Below are 15,073 nucleotides of genomic sequence, written 5' to 3' on the forward strand. Positions count from 1 at the left end.
AGTTCGGCAACTTATCAAGCAGTAAATCATCTTAATCGACCTTTCTGGATAAAACATAGCCGGGAAACGCCTTAAGCCGGCGCCGTTCTGGACGAATTGACATCAACTCATCGAGACAAATTAAAGTTATTTTGGATACAAGATATATGCCTCAGCGTCTGAAATAGAAATGGGCCCTATAACATTGACTCATGAAGAAAACGATGGAGATTAAAGCGAGGCCGTCAACGCAGGAAAATGTTACTACGAAGCTGAATAGTGAAACTTATTGATGTGACACATTTTTGTTTTGGGTCGTAAAGCCAAAATCTAAAACATGGCAGGGGGGTGGGGAAGGGAGGAAGGAGGGAAGGGAGGGATGTGGAGGAAGGAAAGAGAGCAAGACATTTCGCTCGTACGCCATTTCACTCATCTCTTGAACAACAGTTTGGCATAGGCTACGAGTTATTGAAATATTGTTTTAATCAATTGTCATCAATTATAATAAAACGAACAATTTAACAAGAATGTACATCTTGTTAAAGATCTGAACGTCAGACAAGACGTTACATTTAAAACTGGTTTTCATTTGTCCGAGGCTCGTGGCAAAACAAGATTCAAATATCTCTTTTTAAACATTTCTTATCTCTTTTTTTTGAATAGTTCAAAAAGCTTTCAGCCAAGGCTGATTGATTAAGAATCGATCAACAGGGAATTTGTGATTATGATATATATCTTACCAACATTACCTTTTACCCAGGAGCAATCGTTTGGATGTCAGAAAAAGGAGTCCATTTTGGGCTCCCACAAAAACAAAACAAAGCAAAAGAGTCGAGTTTATCGTCAACCAAGTCTGTCAACGTTTTAGCATCTCTAATTTCCTGTCCGCTTTGATATCACCGGGAGCCCTATATTAGCTACACCATTTAGGCCTAAACAGAGCGTGACAGAATCACTTACAGCATCTTTAAAATGCGTGGTCGGTATTGCGGGTAGGGTTACAATATCGATAATTCGATCTATTAACAGCAAATGTGCTTGGCTTGAAATAACCCTAATCGACAAGTTCCTGATTTTCCGATCTGTCTGTGTATTTTTGTTCGCGGTTCTCATCAGACCCGGGAGTTATCTCCATCATTGCTAGGTCAGCTTTTGCCCTGGTGTCTCGACATTTGTTGATGATTTTCCACACGACGAGACTAATTTTTCCAATAAAGAGTGTACACGACACGGCAAGAAGAGATTGCATAATGGCCGTATTTAGGCGGCTTACGCGGTTCAAGTTAAGGATTATGCTGGCGACAAAAATCCAAATTAAAACTGGATAAATTGTTATGGTATACAATAGATCCTCTCTAAAAATTGTATTTTCTAGGATAAACCACACCACGATTAACAGCATGAGAATTCCCAAAGCGATTGTGACCGAGAGTTCTCGCTCTATGCCGTGGAAATACGTCAGAATTAACGCCAGACTGCGAAGAGCGGCTACGGTGACCCATGTAGCATACACAGCAATCCCATTGTTTACCAGCATGTGAATGACCCAATAATCGAATCGACCGATGAAGTAGCGCTGTTTGTACAAACCAGCAAAGCTGCAAGCGAGAGACGCGTAGAGGAACACCACCATAGCGAAAACGAAGCCTGATGTTACCTTGATCATCTCCCAGCTAATGAACTGAGTCCAAGCCATGTTCGAAACGGTAGCCAGCGTAAAACAAACGAAGAAAAACGGACTCAAAGCATCGGGCATGCGTTTTCTGAAGATGTAAGACAGCGTGTATAGAATCCATGCAGCGGTCCACGCGTTTACGAGCTTCCAGATCTCAAAGGCATAAGGCGCAGGGCTGAACTCGATGGAGTATTTTCGTACCACCTGACTGACGGATTTGTTCCCAAAAAGGATCCCACTTTTGTTGTTTGCAGCGTAATTCATGACCAGAAGTAGTGTGTACATAATCATGTTGAAAATTATACATGCTGTCTTTAAAACCCGGTGGCAGTCTACCATTTTTGAAGCAGGTTTTCGAAATGTGTGCCGCTTTGCGCCTTGCTTTCTTCGAGTCTCTCAGATATTTACTTTGCGGGATATTCCTAAAAAACGGCAGTGACGGACGGATGGGGAGGGTACTCACTAACTGGGAGAGTCAGGGGAAGTATTACCACGCAGACACGACGTCGCGAAAAACAATAAAGGAAAAAAAAAAAGGTGATCTTTTGTTCTCCCTTTCTATGACCATTTATGACTTTTACCTGCCACTTGGAATTAAGAGATTAATTAGCTCTTACCCTTCCTTGACTAATAAAATCCGTCCCCACCCATACGACAGGGAGTTCATCCAATCACAAAGGAGCCGAAAGGTGATATTTACGTCTCATAACTTTCTTGTTGTTATGGTGTTCTTGTTTTTGTTATGGCTCTTGTTTGAAGCATGACGTCAGTTACCTTTCATCACGTTATATCCAAGAGTAAAGCGACGACAGGGAGGTAAGCGGTCTTGTTTGAAGTTTATTTTCGACCGCAACCAATATTGTAATCTTCTTCGAAGCAACTGAATGCTTTTTGCTTTGCGGTCAAGGTTCAACTCGACTGAAATATTTTTTCGTGTTTGTCCTTTGCTCTTTGTTTGTTTTTGTTTTTTCTTTATTTCTTAAATTTTTTTTTTCGTTGTCGCGAAGAAGGAAGACTAAAGATTTGGAGAACTCTGAATTCATCGTGGCATCTGCATCTGTGGGGCGTTGGGGTATAGGACGATGTTTACCAGGTTGGAATATTTGACATGGTAAAGTTATTTTGCTCGGCTTGGTTGGAAAAGTTTTTTCTTGGCGTATTTCAAATACGAGATGAACTCGATGTACAGTTTTAGCATTCTATCACTAGTTCTAAGTCATTAAAATATTTGGCGACATCGTTCCCTCAAGAGAGAGGGTGAAAGAGAGGGGACTCGGGGAACGCGGTTGAATCTTTGGCTGACATCATAATTTCGTCGTCAATACGTCTTTTCATCGAATAATCATGATTCAACCACAAATAAAACCATTTCCGAAGGCCGAAATATGTGAAAATTGTATCATTTCCTTCATTTCCAAAGGGTAGATTCCCGACAGCAATTTCGCTGTCAAAAAAATATAGCGCTGTTATCGTGTTTCGTTCGTGCCCTCCCTCTCGAGTATCCCGCTTCCCACTTCTTGGCCTCTCGTATCCTCTCTGGAATGAATGGAAGAAACGAAAGGAGGAAGGGGAACCCGGGGGAACTAATGGAGAGAGAAGGAGCAGTGTAAACATACAAAGGAAATATAAAAGATTAAAGGCGCAATAAAGATATTTAGTCATTTGATCTTAGAAATGTATTAACCAACAGAAATTGAGAAATATATTGCGTTTACACGAAGGTATTTTTGCAGAAGATGTTGCGTTTGAGATTCGTCATCTCGTGAGCTAAAGTCAATCACCCTAAGTGTGCGTTCAGGCCAAGAACATGAAATTCCACAATAAACTTCCGAGGCCAGGTATCACGCCCAATTGAGTCCCAATGGTCTCATTTTATCGGCCAGTTGCTGCTCTGAAAATAAAACTCAACGGCAGCAAAGATAGTTTGATTGGTGAAGGTAACCAGTCAAGAGTAGTATTCAGGCCAGCGGAGGTAAGCGCGAGGCTAGCGTGAAATGCGAGTCACGCTCCTCGTTTCCCGCGTGCCTTGCCTTTTGCTTTCCCTATTTAACAAATAGAGAAGCCCTAACTGTTCCATGTTCTGTTGTGAAACATTCAGGAAGTGGGGAGAAACACTCGACCACGTCTCGTGTTCCTCACTACACTTCTTTCTTGCTCTAACCGAATCCTGCGTTCTTTTCAACAATACAGAGCACAGTCAAGGCTTTTCTATTTGTTTTATTACAAAGAACCCTTTAAATTCCCCTCGCATTACTTTAAATTTTCAAAACAAACTCTATTTCCAAAGCAAATCACAGAGTATTTATGTGGTTACCAGTGGTACCAAGTAGCTATGCATTTCATTCAACTTTTCCTGACAGTTGATCATGAAACATAAAATAGCATCTTCACAGCGCCTAAGCGTAGGTTGAAGTTATCATATTTCAGGAGACAACTTTGTTGCCTGTCTATATGGAAGTGTTGGTCACTTTTTTGTGCTAAACTCCCGCAAAACCTTTATTCGTTCAAGCATTTTTCCACATCGCGGGTTCGAAGCGGGCAAATCGAGCCTAAACTGCTCGAACGGGTAGTCAATCAACCATAATATTCATTAAACCTTGCCCACTTGCGGGGTAAACCCTATGATATGGGAGTTTATGGATGTCAAAGCGGAGATCATGAGGTAAGCGATCTGAGCAGATACTTTTTGTCACGTCCGCAAGAATCGAGCTTTTCCAATGTTTTTGTTATCTCATCAGTGGGAATGAATTCCAGTGAAGGCGTTCGTAATTTATTTCCTATCGTAAAATATAATCGGACTTGAAGTGCAAATGCGCTTTCGATAACAAAAGTTCGGCTTAAATTCTGAAAGAGGTGAGAGCAATTATTTATATGTGTCACTTGTCTTCACATTTGGGCAATTTTTTTTGGAGATCACCTGCTGCGATTTTTAAATGCAGAATTAAGCTTAAAAGATAGTAATGTTAAGCCTACCTCACTTAAATTTTAATACCCATATCTTTGCGGTCTATAAAGTTTCTGGAGACGAGAGTGAATTATTTGAAGGAGAATCAAAAATAACATTTGGAAGCGTTAAAACGTAAACAATATGAGTTGACTTCAGAAAATAGAGATCGGCCAATTAATTTGAGCTTTTAAGAGCTGTCACTTATGGTAATTTCCCTAAATATCTGATGCTCTCTGTCATTAATAACGTGAGAAGAATATCATTCATATCGTCATGCTCAAATACTTGGTATTTCTCAAGTTGGTTTTAGTTTTTGTTCAGCACAAACTGATATTTGCAATTCAGCCCACCACAAAGAACAACCATGTTTTAGCCGGCCATGTTTTTCAAGCCTTTACTGCAACAGACTGGTTCAACTGTCTACAAACCTGCCATGATGATCCAAGATGCATCTCGTACAACTACCAGAGATCGGCAGAAGCCAACGGTCTGTGTGAATTGAATGACTGTGGAGTTGAAGACTTTTGCGACAGAGAAGGGTCTATCTTTCACTCCCCAGGATTTGTGTTTCAGCAGATAAGGACGAGTAAAGTAAGTGCTGTATTAAGTAAAACAAGGTTGTAATTCTGATTTAGTAGTCGACGTCATTTGTTGCAGTTCACAGCTCAAACTAGCTTTTATTTTAACCAGCAAGTACAGTCACAGGTTTAATTTTATTTATTTTGAATTCAATTTTCTATGAGGCAGCTAAAGCCAGGGACGTTACTATTTGTTAGTCAAAATAATTTCACATTCTACGAAAGCTCATGGGATCATGGGTATCTCAAACATGAAACCTATTTTCCATCTACTTCAGTTTTTTCTAACAGAAATAAAGACTTCCTCTTTTAATTCTTCATTTTAGGAGTGCAAATATGTTTGTCTTTCTGCTAATTTCCATGCACTTTTAATACGCTTCTTTTAAACAAAAATCCCCTTTATTTTCTCCAGGAAGCGTTTTAAATTCAAGACGTTTTATAGACACCCTTTCCTTCTTCAATCTATCCATTAATTTCATTATTTGCTGGCTTAAGTTTTATTTGATCAGTTAAACCAATGTTTATATTACTTAAAATTGCAGAGAAATACGTCCGCTCGGTGCTTTTGCTCTTGAGTTTTTCTGTTTGAAAGTTTGCCTAAATTGTTTATCACTGCTGTCGGAAGCGTTAGCTAATAGAATATATCGGCTTTTTCACATGCCTTGTCTTAGTCATGTTAATTATCATTTGTTCAAAAATGTTCAAACGATATCCAGGTGTCAATTTGCCTTGCCTTTGCGTTAAGCTCTAAATATTCTTATCCAATTTTGTGTTTAGAAAAACCAGACGTTATTCTCTGAAGAAGTTTTTTTACAAAGCTGATAATCAAAGACTTTTTAGCGAACATATTCTTGTCAATCATCTGGATACTTTTTTAACATTACCCTTACTGAATGCTCAGTCAGACGCTAAGTTAAATCATTAGAAGAGGAGCCGCATACATTGGAGATTACTCAAAAAGTTATTTGCATAATTATCGGCTTGAAATTAAACATTGGTTATTAAAACATAGTTTTGTACAAACGTTTATTTGAAAAGCTTTATCTCACCTATGTCTAATTTTCGATGTTCTTTTAATCTAAAACCTATATCCCGCAGCCTGACGAGTGTGCCGCTTCACAGAAGGAAAACATCTGCGCGCTGAATGACTCAGGTGACCAATTTAATTCTCTTAAAAACTCGCCATGCAATTTACATAATTGAAGACAAGAAAGATAGTGATTTGTTGGTTAATTACCGCTAAAAACTAGTTTAACTTTATGTTTGATCTGATTAAACCAGCTTAATTTTCCAGACCTATTACGAATCCGAAACAAACGCTTTTTTAAGACTGACACCCTCATTACCTTGTCGGTAATATGACCGCAGCGCATAAAGGGAAGGTTAAGTTAAAACACCGTCAATTATGAAATAGCTTACGGGCGCCCTGATTGGTCAAAGTATATCGCCCGATATATATAACTCATAGAAAATTAAAATTTTTCCCATTTTTATTAAAGCAATAAATCGCACTTTCTATCGGTTGTCGGCCAAATAAACCACTTGCAAAGTTGGAAGATTACGTGGTAAGTTTGTAGGATAGTCGGGCCGCTACTATCAACTAAATACCAAAGCCACACAAATGAAGCGAGGCAAATTTTAGCATCCAACTAGAATCTGAGAGGTGCAGGTTTGAATTCCGTTGAAACCTGTATTTTTGCAGGCTTCTTTTCTAAAAGATTTTTTTAATATCCAGCTCAGCTGCGAAGATCAATTTTTCTATTTGATAGTAATTTACTTTAGACATTAGAAATTATAATGCTAACAGAACTATGTCTCCATTTCAGTTCCCACGATTCCGCCTCAAAATGTTAAAGAGGTGAACAAGACGATAACCAGTCTTTTCATCACGTGGGATGTTGTACCAACCAATCAGAATCTCGAACTGATCCCAAAATATAAAGTGATTTACTCCTTAAAGTCCAGTAAGAATGACATTCATGGGAGTGAGGTTACAGCTTCCACGGTTTATATCAACCTTACAGGGTTAAAAATACACAGAAAGTACAACATAACAGTGTTAGCATTCAATCAATGTGGGGATGGTCCTTCCAGCCCGATGCTTTCAGTAATAACAGACGAAGACAGTAAGTTTTGACGTACTGTTTTTCATCGTATCAATCTCTGTTGCTGTTCGCTATCTAACTGCATACCTACCCCCAAGCTACCTGCATACCGTCCTTCCTATCTCAATGTTTATCCCTTCTTTTCTCTGCTTTCTGTAAATGTACTTTCGGAACAAGCGTTGCAAGGAGGAGGATAGCTCTGACTGAAGAGCTGCGTTCCATCACATAATCAGAAGTTGAACCTAACTACCGACCTTCCTACCTATCTACCTACCTAAACATTCCTTTGCCTACCTACTTTCCTATCTGCTCGTTAACTTGCCATCCTGTCGCAACTTAGCTACCTACCAACCTATCTACCTCTCCATGTTCCTACCGACTCACCTGCCTCCCTGCTTACCTACCTATGGTGCTATTCGCCTACCCACCTACCGCCCCTCTCTGCTTCCTTCCCATCCCCACCCCCACCCACTTATATACCCACTCCCCCATCTAATCATCCGCATATCTAACCACCAACCTTCGTATCTAACGGCTGGCCCTACCTATCAAAATAAGTACTTAAAATCGACTTCCACGCTCACAAACCAACCTACCTACTCACCAATGAATAAAGGAGGCAAGTTCCTAAAGAAACTGTGGTGCTGCGTCTGTGGGAGAGTAAAACATGGTAATTTAGTATTATCAACTAAGTTGATAACGTAAATTGGCCACCGTAAAGAGTTTCAAAGCTGACGTTTCGAGCGCTAACCCTTCGTCAGAGCGAATGACGATAATACTTAAGTACTACCAGCCAATGTACCAATCTACCTACATAGCCATTACTTACCGCTTGCCTGCTCACCTGCTTACTTTCTGAACTGATCAATTGCGTTACATTCTGATGCCTCTGTTTCTATACATTTAAGGACCCAAAGCAGCACCCCAAAATTTATCAGCTGAGAGAAAGAACTCAACAAGCATATTGGTCAGTTGGGATAGAGTACCAAATGGTAAACGAGATGGGACAATCATAAGTTACAGGGTGAATTATACCCGATCAAAGCTGGGAGCGAGAACAATGAGTGAAAAAGTAGACAAAGCAAAGCGGTTACTCTTGTTGACAAACTTAGAGACGGATCCAGAATACACAATAACAGTGTCGGCGTCAACTAGCAAAGGGTACGGACCGGCCAGTAAACCTGTTAAGGTGAAACTGGATATGTTAAATAACACTTAGTTTCAATTCCAGAATCAGTGTACCTTTGGAGATATTTAAAAGATGACTTCATATATAAACACTACAGCCAAAAGTTTCTTAGATAAAGCATCGATTGCTGAGTTTACATTTAATTTCGTATCACAAACATTAAAATAAAGGAGACTGATGTCTCAATTCAAGCTATAGAACTTTAAAGTGGTAATGTTTTAATAAACTTGAGATATTAAAGTTCACGTTTTGTACTTTTTAGGCAATTTCTGGTTTATAAAGGGTATTTTTGCGTTGTATTCTTACAATTGTGTTAGGCCTTTTCGGGTCATTGTGTTGGGTATCTCACATAATCAGTTCCTGGTTTATAGTTTAGAACACACAGATGTCTGGTTAATAATTAATCGCTTTAACCCTTTAACTCCCAGAAGTGATTAACATGGAACTTCTCCTTATCATATCCAAACATTATCCTGCAAACAGGTTCTAAGAAAACTAAAATCAATCAGGTAGAAGTTGTTATCTTGATCTAACACTAAATTATCACAACTTATTTAAAAAGAAGTGTGTAGCAGCCAGAGAGGAGAATTAACAATCAGATCTTTGGAGTTAAAGGATTAATGTTTACTAAGGTCTACCAATAAACTGGGTAATTTCCGCTGTACAACACCCTCGCGTCAGAAATCAATCTGTATGTCAAAAGAAATTTAATGAAGAAGAAAAAAATTCAAATACCTAACCAATATACTCATTAAGAATGATATACCATGAAATAAGTTTTATCAAAAAGCGATATGCAATATAGATCGTTTTAATAAAAACCGTACACGGTGACAAAACGTAGCCATTAACCGGTCAGAAGCTATTGTTAAACAATCGTCAGTTTTAAAAACTTTGCACAAGCAATGATCAAAATACATCAATCGTTTTCTGAGGCATTTCTCGAAAAATAGGTCACATTAAAAGGAATGATTTAATTAAGACTAGAAATATTAAAGCTTAGTTGTTGTGTGGGTTACATGTTATGCTGTGAACTATATTCATCAAAATAATTAAAGTTCTTTGACAAAAGAAGCTCATCGATAAACAAGTCAGAGTTTGAATAATGGCAGGTGAAGACATTAATGAAATTGCAGAAAAAATTCGCGCCCGATTTGTCAATCATTCTCGAGTTTAACGAACATTAGGGCAAACTGCAACTTTCAATCGCTTCCTTCGTGAGGGCAGAACCCCGTCTTCTCTTCATGTTTGGAATCATGCTGTTCTTAAAAAACCTTGTTTATCTTAACGTTTTCCTGGTATTTTTAACATGTCCACCATTACGAAAATTACATCTAGTCACAGAAAACAACCGCGTATCAAACGTCGGTCATGTTTTCAAACAGTTTCACGGCACAGACTGGTTCAACTGTCTTAACTACATTTGTCAACTGGTTCAAGCTTGTCACGGTGAACCAAGTTGCGTCTCGTACAGCTACCAGAGGTCTGAAAACGCTAACGGTCTGTGTGAATTGAAAACAACCGCGTATCAAACGTCGGTCATGTTTTCAAACAGTTTCACGGCACAGACTGGTTCAACTGTCTTAACTACATTTGTTAACTGGTTCAAGCTTGTCACGGTGAACCAAGTTGCGTCTCGTACAGCTACCAGAGGTCTGAAAACGCTAACGGTCTGTGTGAATTGAAAACAACCGCGTATCAAACGTCGGTCATGTTTTCAAACAGTTTCACGGCACAGACTGGTTCAACTGTCTTAACTACATTTGTTAACTGGTTCAAGCTTGTCACGGTGAACCAAGTTGCGTCTCGTACAGCTACCAGAGGTCTGAAAACGCTAACGGTCTGTGTGAATTGAAAACAACCGCGTATCAAACGTCGGTCATGTTTTCAAACAGTTTCACGGCACAGACTGGTTCAACTGTCTTAACTACATTTGTTAACTGGTTCAAGCTTGTCACGGTGAACCAAGTTGCGTCTCGTACAGCTACCAGAGGTCTGAAAACGCTAACGGTCTGTGTGAATTGAAAACAACCGCGTATCAAACGTCGGTCATGTTTTCAAACAGTTTCACGGCACAGACTGGTTCAACTGTCTTAACTACATTTGTTAACTGGTTCAAGCTTGTCACGGTGAACCAAGTTGCGTCTCGTACAGCTACCAGAGGTCTGAAAACGCTAACGGTCTGTGTGAATTGAATGATTGTGGATTTGAAGACTTGTGCAACAGAGATAAGTTCCTTACTTACTCGAAGGGCTTCGTTTTCCAGCAGATAAAAACAATTATAAAGAAGGTAAGCAATGTGATCGATAAAACAAAGTTAGTTCCATGTCAAGTAACTAAAGATATTTAAGGAAGTTGTCATTTCTCCGATCAGTTTAAATTCATTATTTCTAACCCTACCATCTACTTCAATTTGATGAGAACATTTCCCTTGATCCCCGATTTTATTCATTTATTCATGATTGATAGATTTTTAAATTTATTCTAACATTTTGATATTGTTAGAAGAAAGCAAACTTAGCGTTTTATAGGATGTTCAGCATTGGCATCATAAACAAACACTACTTAACATATAAAGTGTTCGGATAAGACTTAATGTGAATGAGGTAACAAATCCGCAAATCAAGGACAGCTTTCAGAGATAACCTTTTAGATACTGGGAAATTGGATGGTTACCTTCCGTCCCTTTCTTTCATTATTTATGATCAATGATTCAACTTTCAATAACTGAGGTGCTTGCATCTTTATTTGACTTGTGAAGCAGGCTTTTTGTCGATTTGTTGGCATACTTTTATGGGATTGATTTAGCAATCCGAGCTTACTCCTTTGCTTTTATCTTAATGTTAGCACTGCCTGTATAATCTGAATTTGTAATCTTCACAAAATGAGAAAGTAACGTTATTTCGCTCTGAATTCACTTCGAGCATCTGCTGTGGCAGTTAAGATTATTCAGCAGCAGTCAAGGCATTTTCGTAGAACATTTCCGTCCTCCGTAAATTATCAAAAAATTATGGATTTGTATTCCGAAATCTCTCTTTTCTGTTCATCATCGACATTATCACAATTATATAATTATGCACTCACTATACGCCTTTTAGGTTAACGGGTGTTTACCTTCCCACGGTAAAAACAGTTGCATTTCGGACAGATCAGGTAAGCTCTTTAATTTTCTTCTAAACTTTCCGGGCAAATTATGAGAGCAAAATTTGAAGTTTCCCAGTAAAAATAATAATTCCATGACAATATTATCTTAGGTGACAATTTGTTTAGATAAAAAATAACGTAATGAATATGAATGCTTTTGTGATGAGTGTGTTTTTCTTTCAGTAACAGCTAAAATCTTATTCAGAGACTTATTAAGAAATTGTTTATCATCAACTTTATACAAACTTGTGGCTTCTAGTCATGAAGACATGTGAATGTTAATCGTTGATGTTAAATTTGTAGACTGATACTTCTACGGTATTCAGGGATGCAAAGGTCATTATATGTTTCGCACTGATTTTTCGGAAGAAAACATCGGAACAAATATTGTCTCTAAGTAAGCGTTTGCAGGCGGAACTCATCTTTTTAGGATATCATCAATTTTGGGGGGGGGGGGGGGTTACTTTAACAAATATATCCTCATTAAGAAAACAGGATAACCCTTTATTTCAAATAGGCCCATCAGATCGTGCCTAAACTTAAGACCCGCCCGAATTCGATAAGCTGCCATAAATTTAGCAAGTGTAATGTTTCTGACCACTTGATACGATAGGCTGGTCCTAAGTCGGGAGTGTTCCAGTGCGTCAGTGATCTTTACCGCTGGTGTTGAGAAGATCGCAGACGCACCAAAACATCAACGAAGAAGAAAAAGACTGAGGATCTGCTCTCGAATATTTCATTGTTAACCGAAACTAGTCTACATTTCAGTTCCCAGGACTTCTCCAAAAAATGTCACGATGGTAAACAAAACGTACAAGAGCATTTTTATCACATGGGATGCTGTGCCAACGAATCAGACAAATGACGAAATTTTCGGATATGAAGTAGAATATTCGATAATAGAAGGAGGTCAACCGGCATGGGAGAAAAGAAAAGTGTTTAGTGTTCCCGACGTACATTTCAACCTTACAGGATTAATTGTGAACAGAAGGTACGAAATCAAAGTGCGGGCCTACAACCAGTGTGGGAATGGTCCGTCAAGTGAGGTCCTCTGGGTAAAAACAGACGAGAGAAGTAAGTAACATCTTTTCATATATCATATGATCCGCACTGCCCCGCACGTGCTAAGCCGTAGATAACCATAGTGAAAGCTAGCGAGTGTAAGGCGGGACGTGTTGACGTGAGCCTGTTGGGAAAATAAACCATCCGGCCCCGCACCCACATAGCTGTTTTGCATTTTCCGAGAAAGTGGATGCATTCTGATTTCCTTGTTCTGCCTCGAAGATAAAAAATTGTCATGAACTACATTTGAAGTGTTCTGGCTACACGTTTGTGAATTTTTTATGTTTTTTAGAATATCTTGTAGTCTTTGCGCAAGTCTTGTGAGCCTTGTTTTGTCCTGCGATACAAGTGCACACATATAGTTCCGCTTTTAAGTGATTTGTCCTTGACTGCTATAATGGGGTTTAATGTCGGACAGTAATCGCCACCACTAGTCGTGTTTGAGTTCGTCTACCGACCTTACTTTAAGTCCTCAACTTGAGCTTTTGGTTAGGTTTTAGTTCTCGAAGATCGTGTGTTTTCTTGGCTTGATGTATCGAGTACTTTGTTGTTCATTTCGAAAGTCTCGTGAAATTGTTCGAGATAGTCCTCTAGAGAGATGTTTAATCTACCAAAGTCAGTGTTCCCGCAAGCCCCCACTTGCCTACCGACAGGATAGTAAAGAGCGTTTACTTAAGGCTAAATTAGGTATTGAGAAAAAAGCGGCGGTCGACCCGAATAAAAGTTCTTGATCAGACTCCTGATGCCTCCCGTTTGCGCGCTGTGTTCGAGCCAGTTTACCACAACAGTCCAACAAAATATACAAGTTAGCTCTAGATTATTTTGCTAGATTTTCAATTGGCGCCCTTCTGTGTGCGAGTTCCAGCACTAAATGGTCATATAACAAAATGCTTATTAACTGAGTTTTGTTAGACCAGACCAGAAAAATATGTGGCTCGAGGTAATGCCGTACGGACAGAGTTCACCTCGAGCCAAATATTTTCCTTCCCGGCCCTCCCGCTCACTCATTAAGTACATAAAATGTGGTTGGCTTCAGGGCCTAAGGTGGCGCCTCCAAATATTAGCGCAGTGAGAGTGAATTCGTCCTGTGTACTGGTCTCCTGGGAAAGGATACCCGATGGTAAACGACGGGGCTTGATACAGAAATACAGAGTAAATATTACATCAAAGATCCCCAACGAAACAACAAGTCGCGAAGTACAAGCGCCAACACAGTATCTGGAGATCGTTGGCATAAATGTGGACTCAAAATTTACCATTACTGTGGAGGCTGCGAATAGCAAAGGATTTGGACCAGTCAGTGAGCCTGTTAATATAACTGCTGTTCCGTAACAACATCCTTGGAACAATTTACGATACCAAACGTGATGATCTGTGAAATTTTTTTAATGTACAGGGTACAATAAAGGAATTATCGCCAATCGCAGTTATGGTCGATTTTTCTCCATTTCGCGTGTACGTCTGTAAATGGTCTGATAAAAACCGTAGACTGTTACATAGGATAATTGTTAATAATCGTCAGCTTTGTAAAAAATTGCAAAAGTAATTATCACCATACAGTTACTTGTTGTGGGTAAACGTCCCGGAACAATTTTCGGTGGAAAGGTAAGAACTATTTAAAAGATGATGTAATTAAGGCAAGAAATGCTGATGTTTAGTTCTTAAGCGAGGTATGTATTACGCTGTAAATCAATTTTTATTAAAAATAATAAAAGTCTTATGTCAAATGAAACACATTTACAAGTTTGATAGGGTTAAATGAAGAGTTTAAGATGTAAGCCTTCATTCCAGTTCCTGGGACTCCGCCACAAAATGTCACCTTTGTGAAAATACCGCCAAAAGCATATTCATCTCATGGGATGTCCTACCAACCAATCACGCATATGAGGAAATTTTTAGCCTACGTGTAACCGTGTCCTCCCTCCCCCCCCCCCCCATACGTATTGTAGGAAATTTTAGGACACAACGTTGAATACTCTGCCATCGTAGGAAGTCGATCTCCACAAGCAGAAAGAAAAATAAATAGATAAATAGTGTTTCCTCGGTTCATTTCAACCTTACAGGATTAGTTGTGGAAAAAAGTTCGAAATCAAAGTTTTGGCCTACGACCAGTGTGGGAATGGTCCGTCATGTGAGGTCCTCCTTGCGTAAAAAGATTAGCAAAGCGAGTAATATATTAAATCGTTTCTTTCGAAGCTTCTCGAATGATTTCTGAACCAGAAAAATAGTTTTTGCTTCTCTGTAAACTGCAGGATTCTTTAGGTTACCTTATGTTTTCGTAGCCATGCTTGTTTTTTATGTCAAACAAACGTCGCAAACCGACGGTAGTTAATAAAATGTATTTTGCCTCAGGTGCCACCAAATATTGCAACATAAAGGGTAAATTTATCCTTT

The 15,073-nt window shown here is 39.1% G+C and overlaps 2 protein-coding genes across 2 annotated transcripts; one reads left to right on the top strand and one right to left on the bottom strand.

Moving 5' to 3' along the window:
• Nucleotides 1–444: 444 nt before the first annotated feature.
• On the bottom strand, nt 445–2,244 carry LOC113683165 (uncharacterized). The gene has a single exon (XM_027200377.2). The coding sequence runs from the start codon at nt 1,991–1,993 to the stop codon at nt 1,034–1,036; it is 960 nt and encodes a 319-aa protein (XP_027056178.2). The 5' UTR covers nt 1,994–2,244; the 3' UTR covers nt 445–1,033.
• Nucleotides 2,245–4,752: 2,508 nt separating this feature from the next.
• LOC113683171 (protein sidekick-1) lies at nt 4,753–14,157 on the top strand. Its single transcript, XM_089200567.1, is given in 8 exon segments — nt 4,753–5,192; nt 6,278–6,332; nt 7,006–7,305; nt 8,193–8,473; nt 10,539–10,763; nt 11,572–11,626; nt 12,386–12,691; nt 13,716–14,157. Coding segments are annotated over 8 exon segments (1,836 nt in total). The 5' UTR covers nt 4,753–4,874; the 3' UTR covers nt 14,012–14,157.
• Nucleotides 14,158–15,073: the final 916 nt, after the last annotated feature.

This window comes from Pocillopora damicornis, chromosome 3 (genome assembly GCF_964200805.1).
Source record: "Pocillopora damicornis chromosome 3, jaPocDami1.2, whole genome shotgun sequence".
Taxonomy (NCBI): Eukaryota; Metazoa; Cnidaria; class Anthozoa; order Scleractinia; family Pocilloporidae; genus Pocillopora; species Pocillopora damicornis.

Excerpts from the sequence above, each read along its gene's own strand:
- LOC113683165 (XM_027200377.2), bottom strand. The coding sequence starts at position 1,993 with ATGGTAGACTGCCACCGGGTTTTAAAGACAGCATGTATAATTTTCAAC.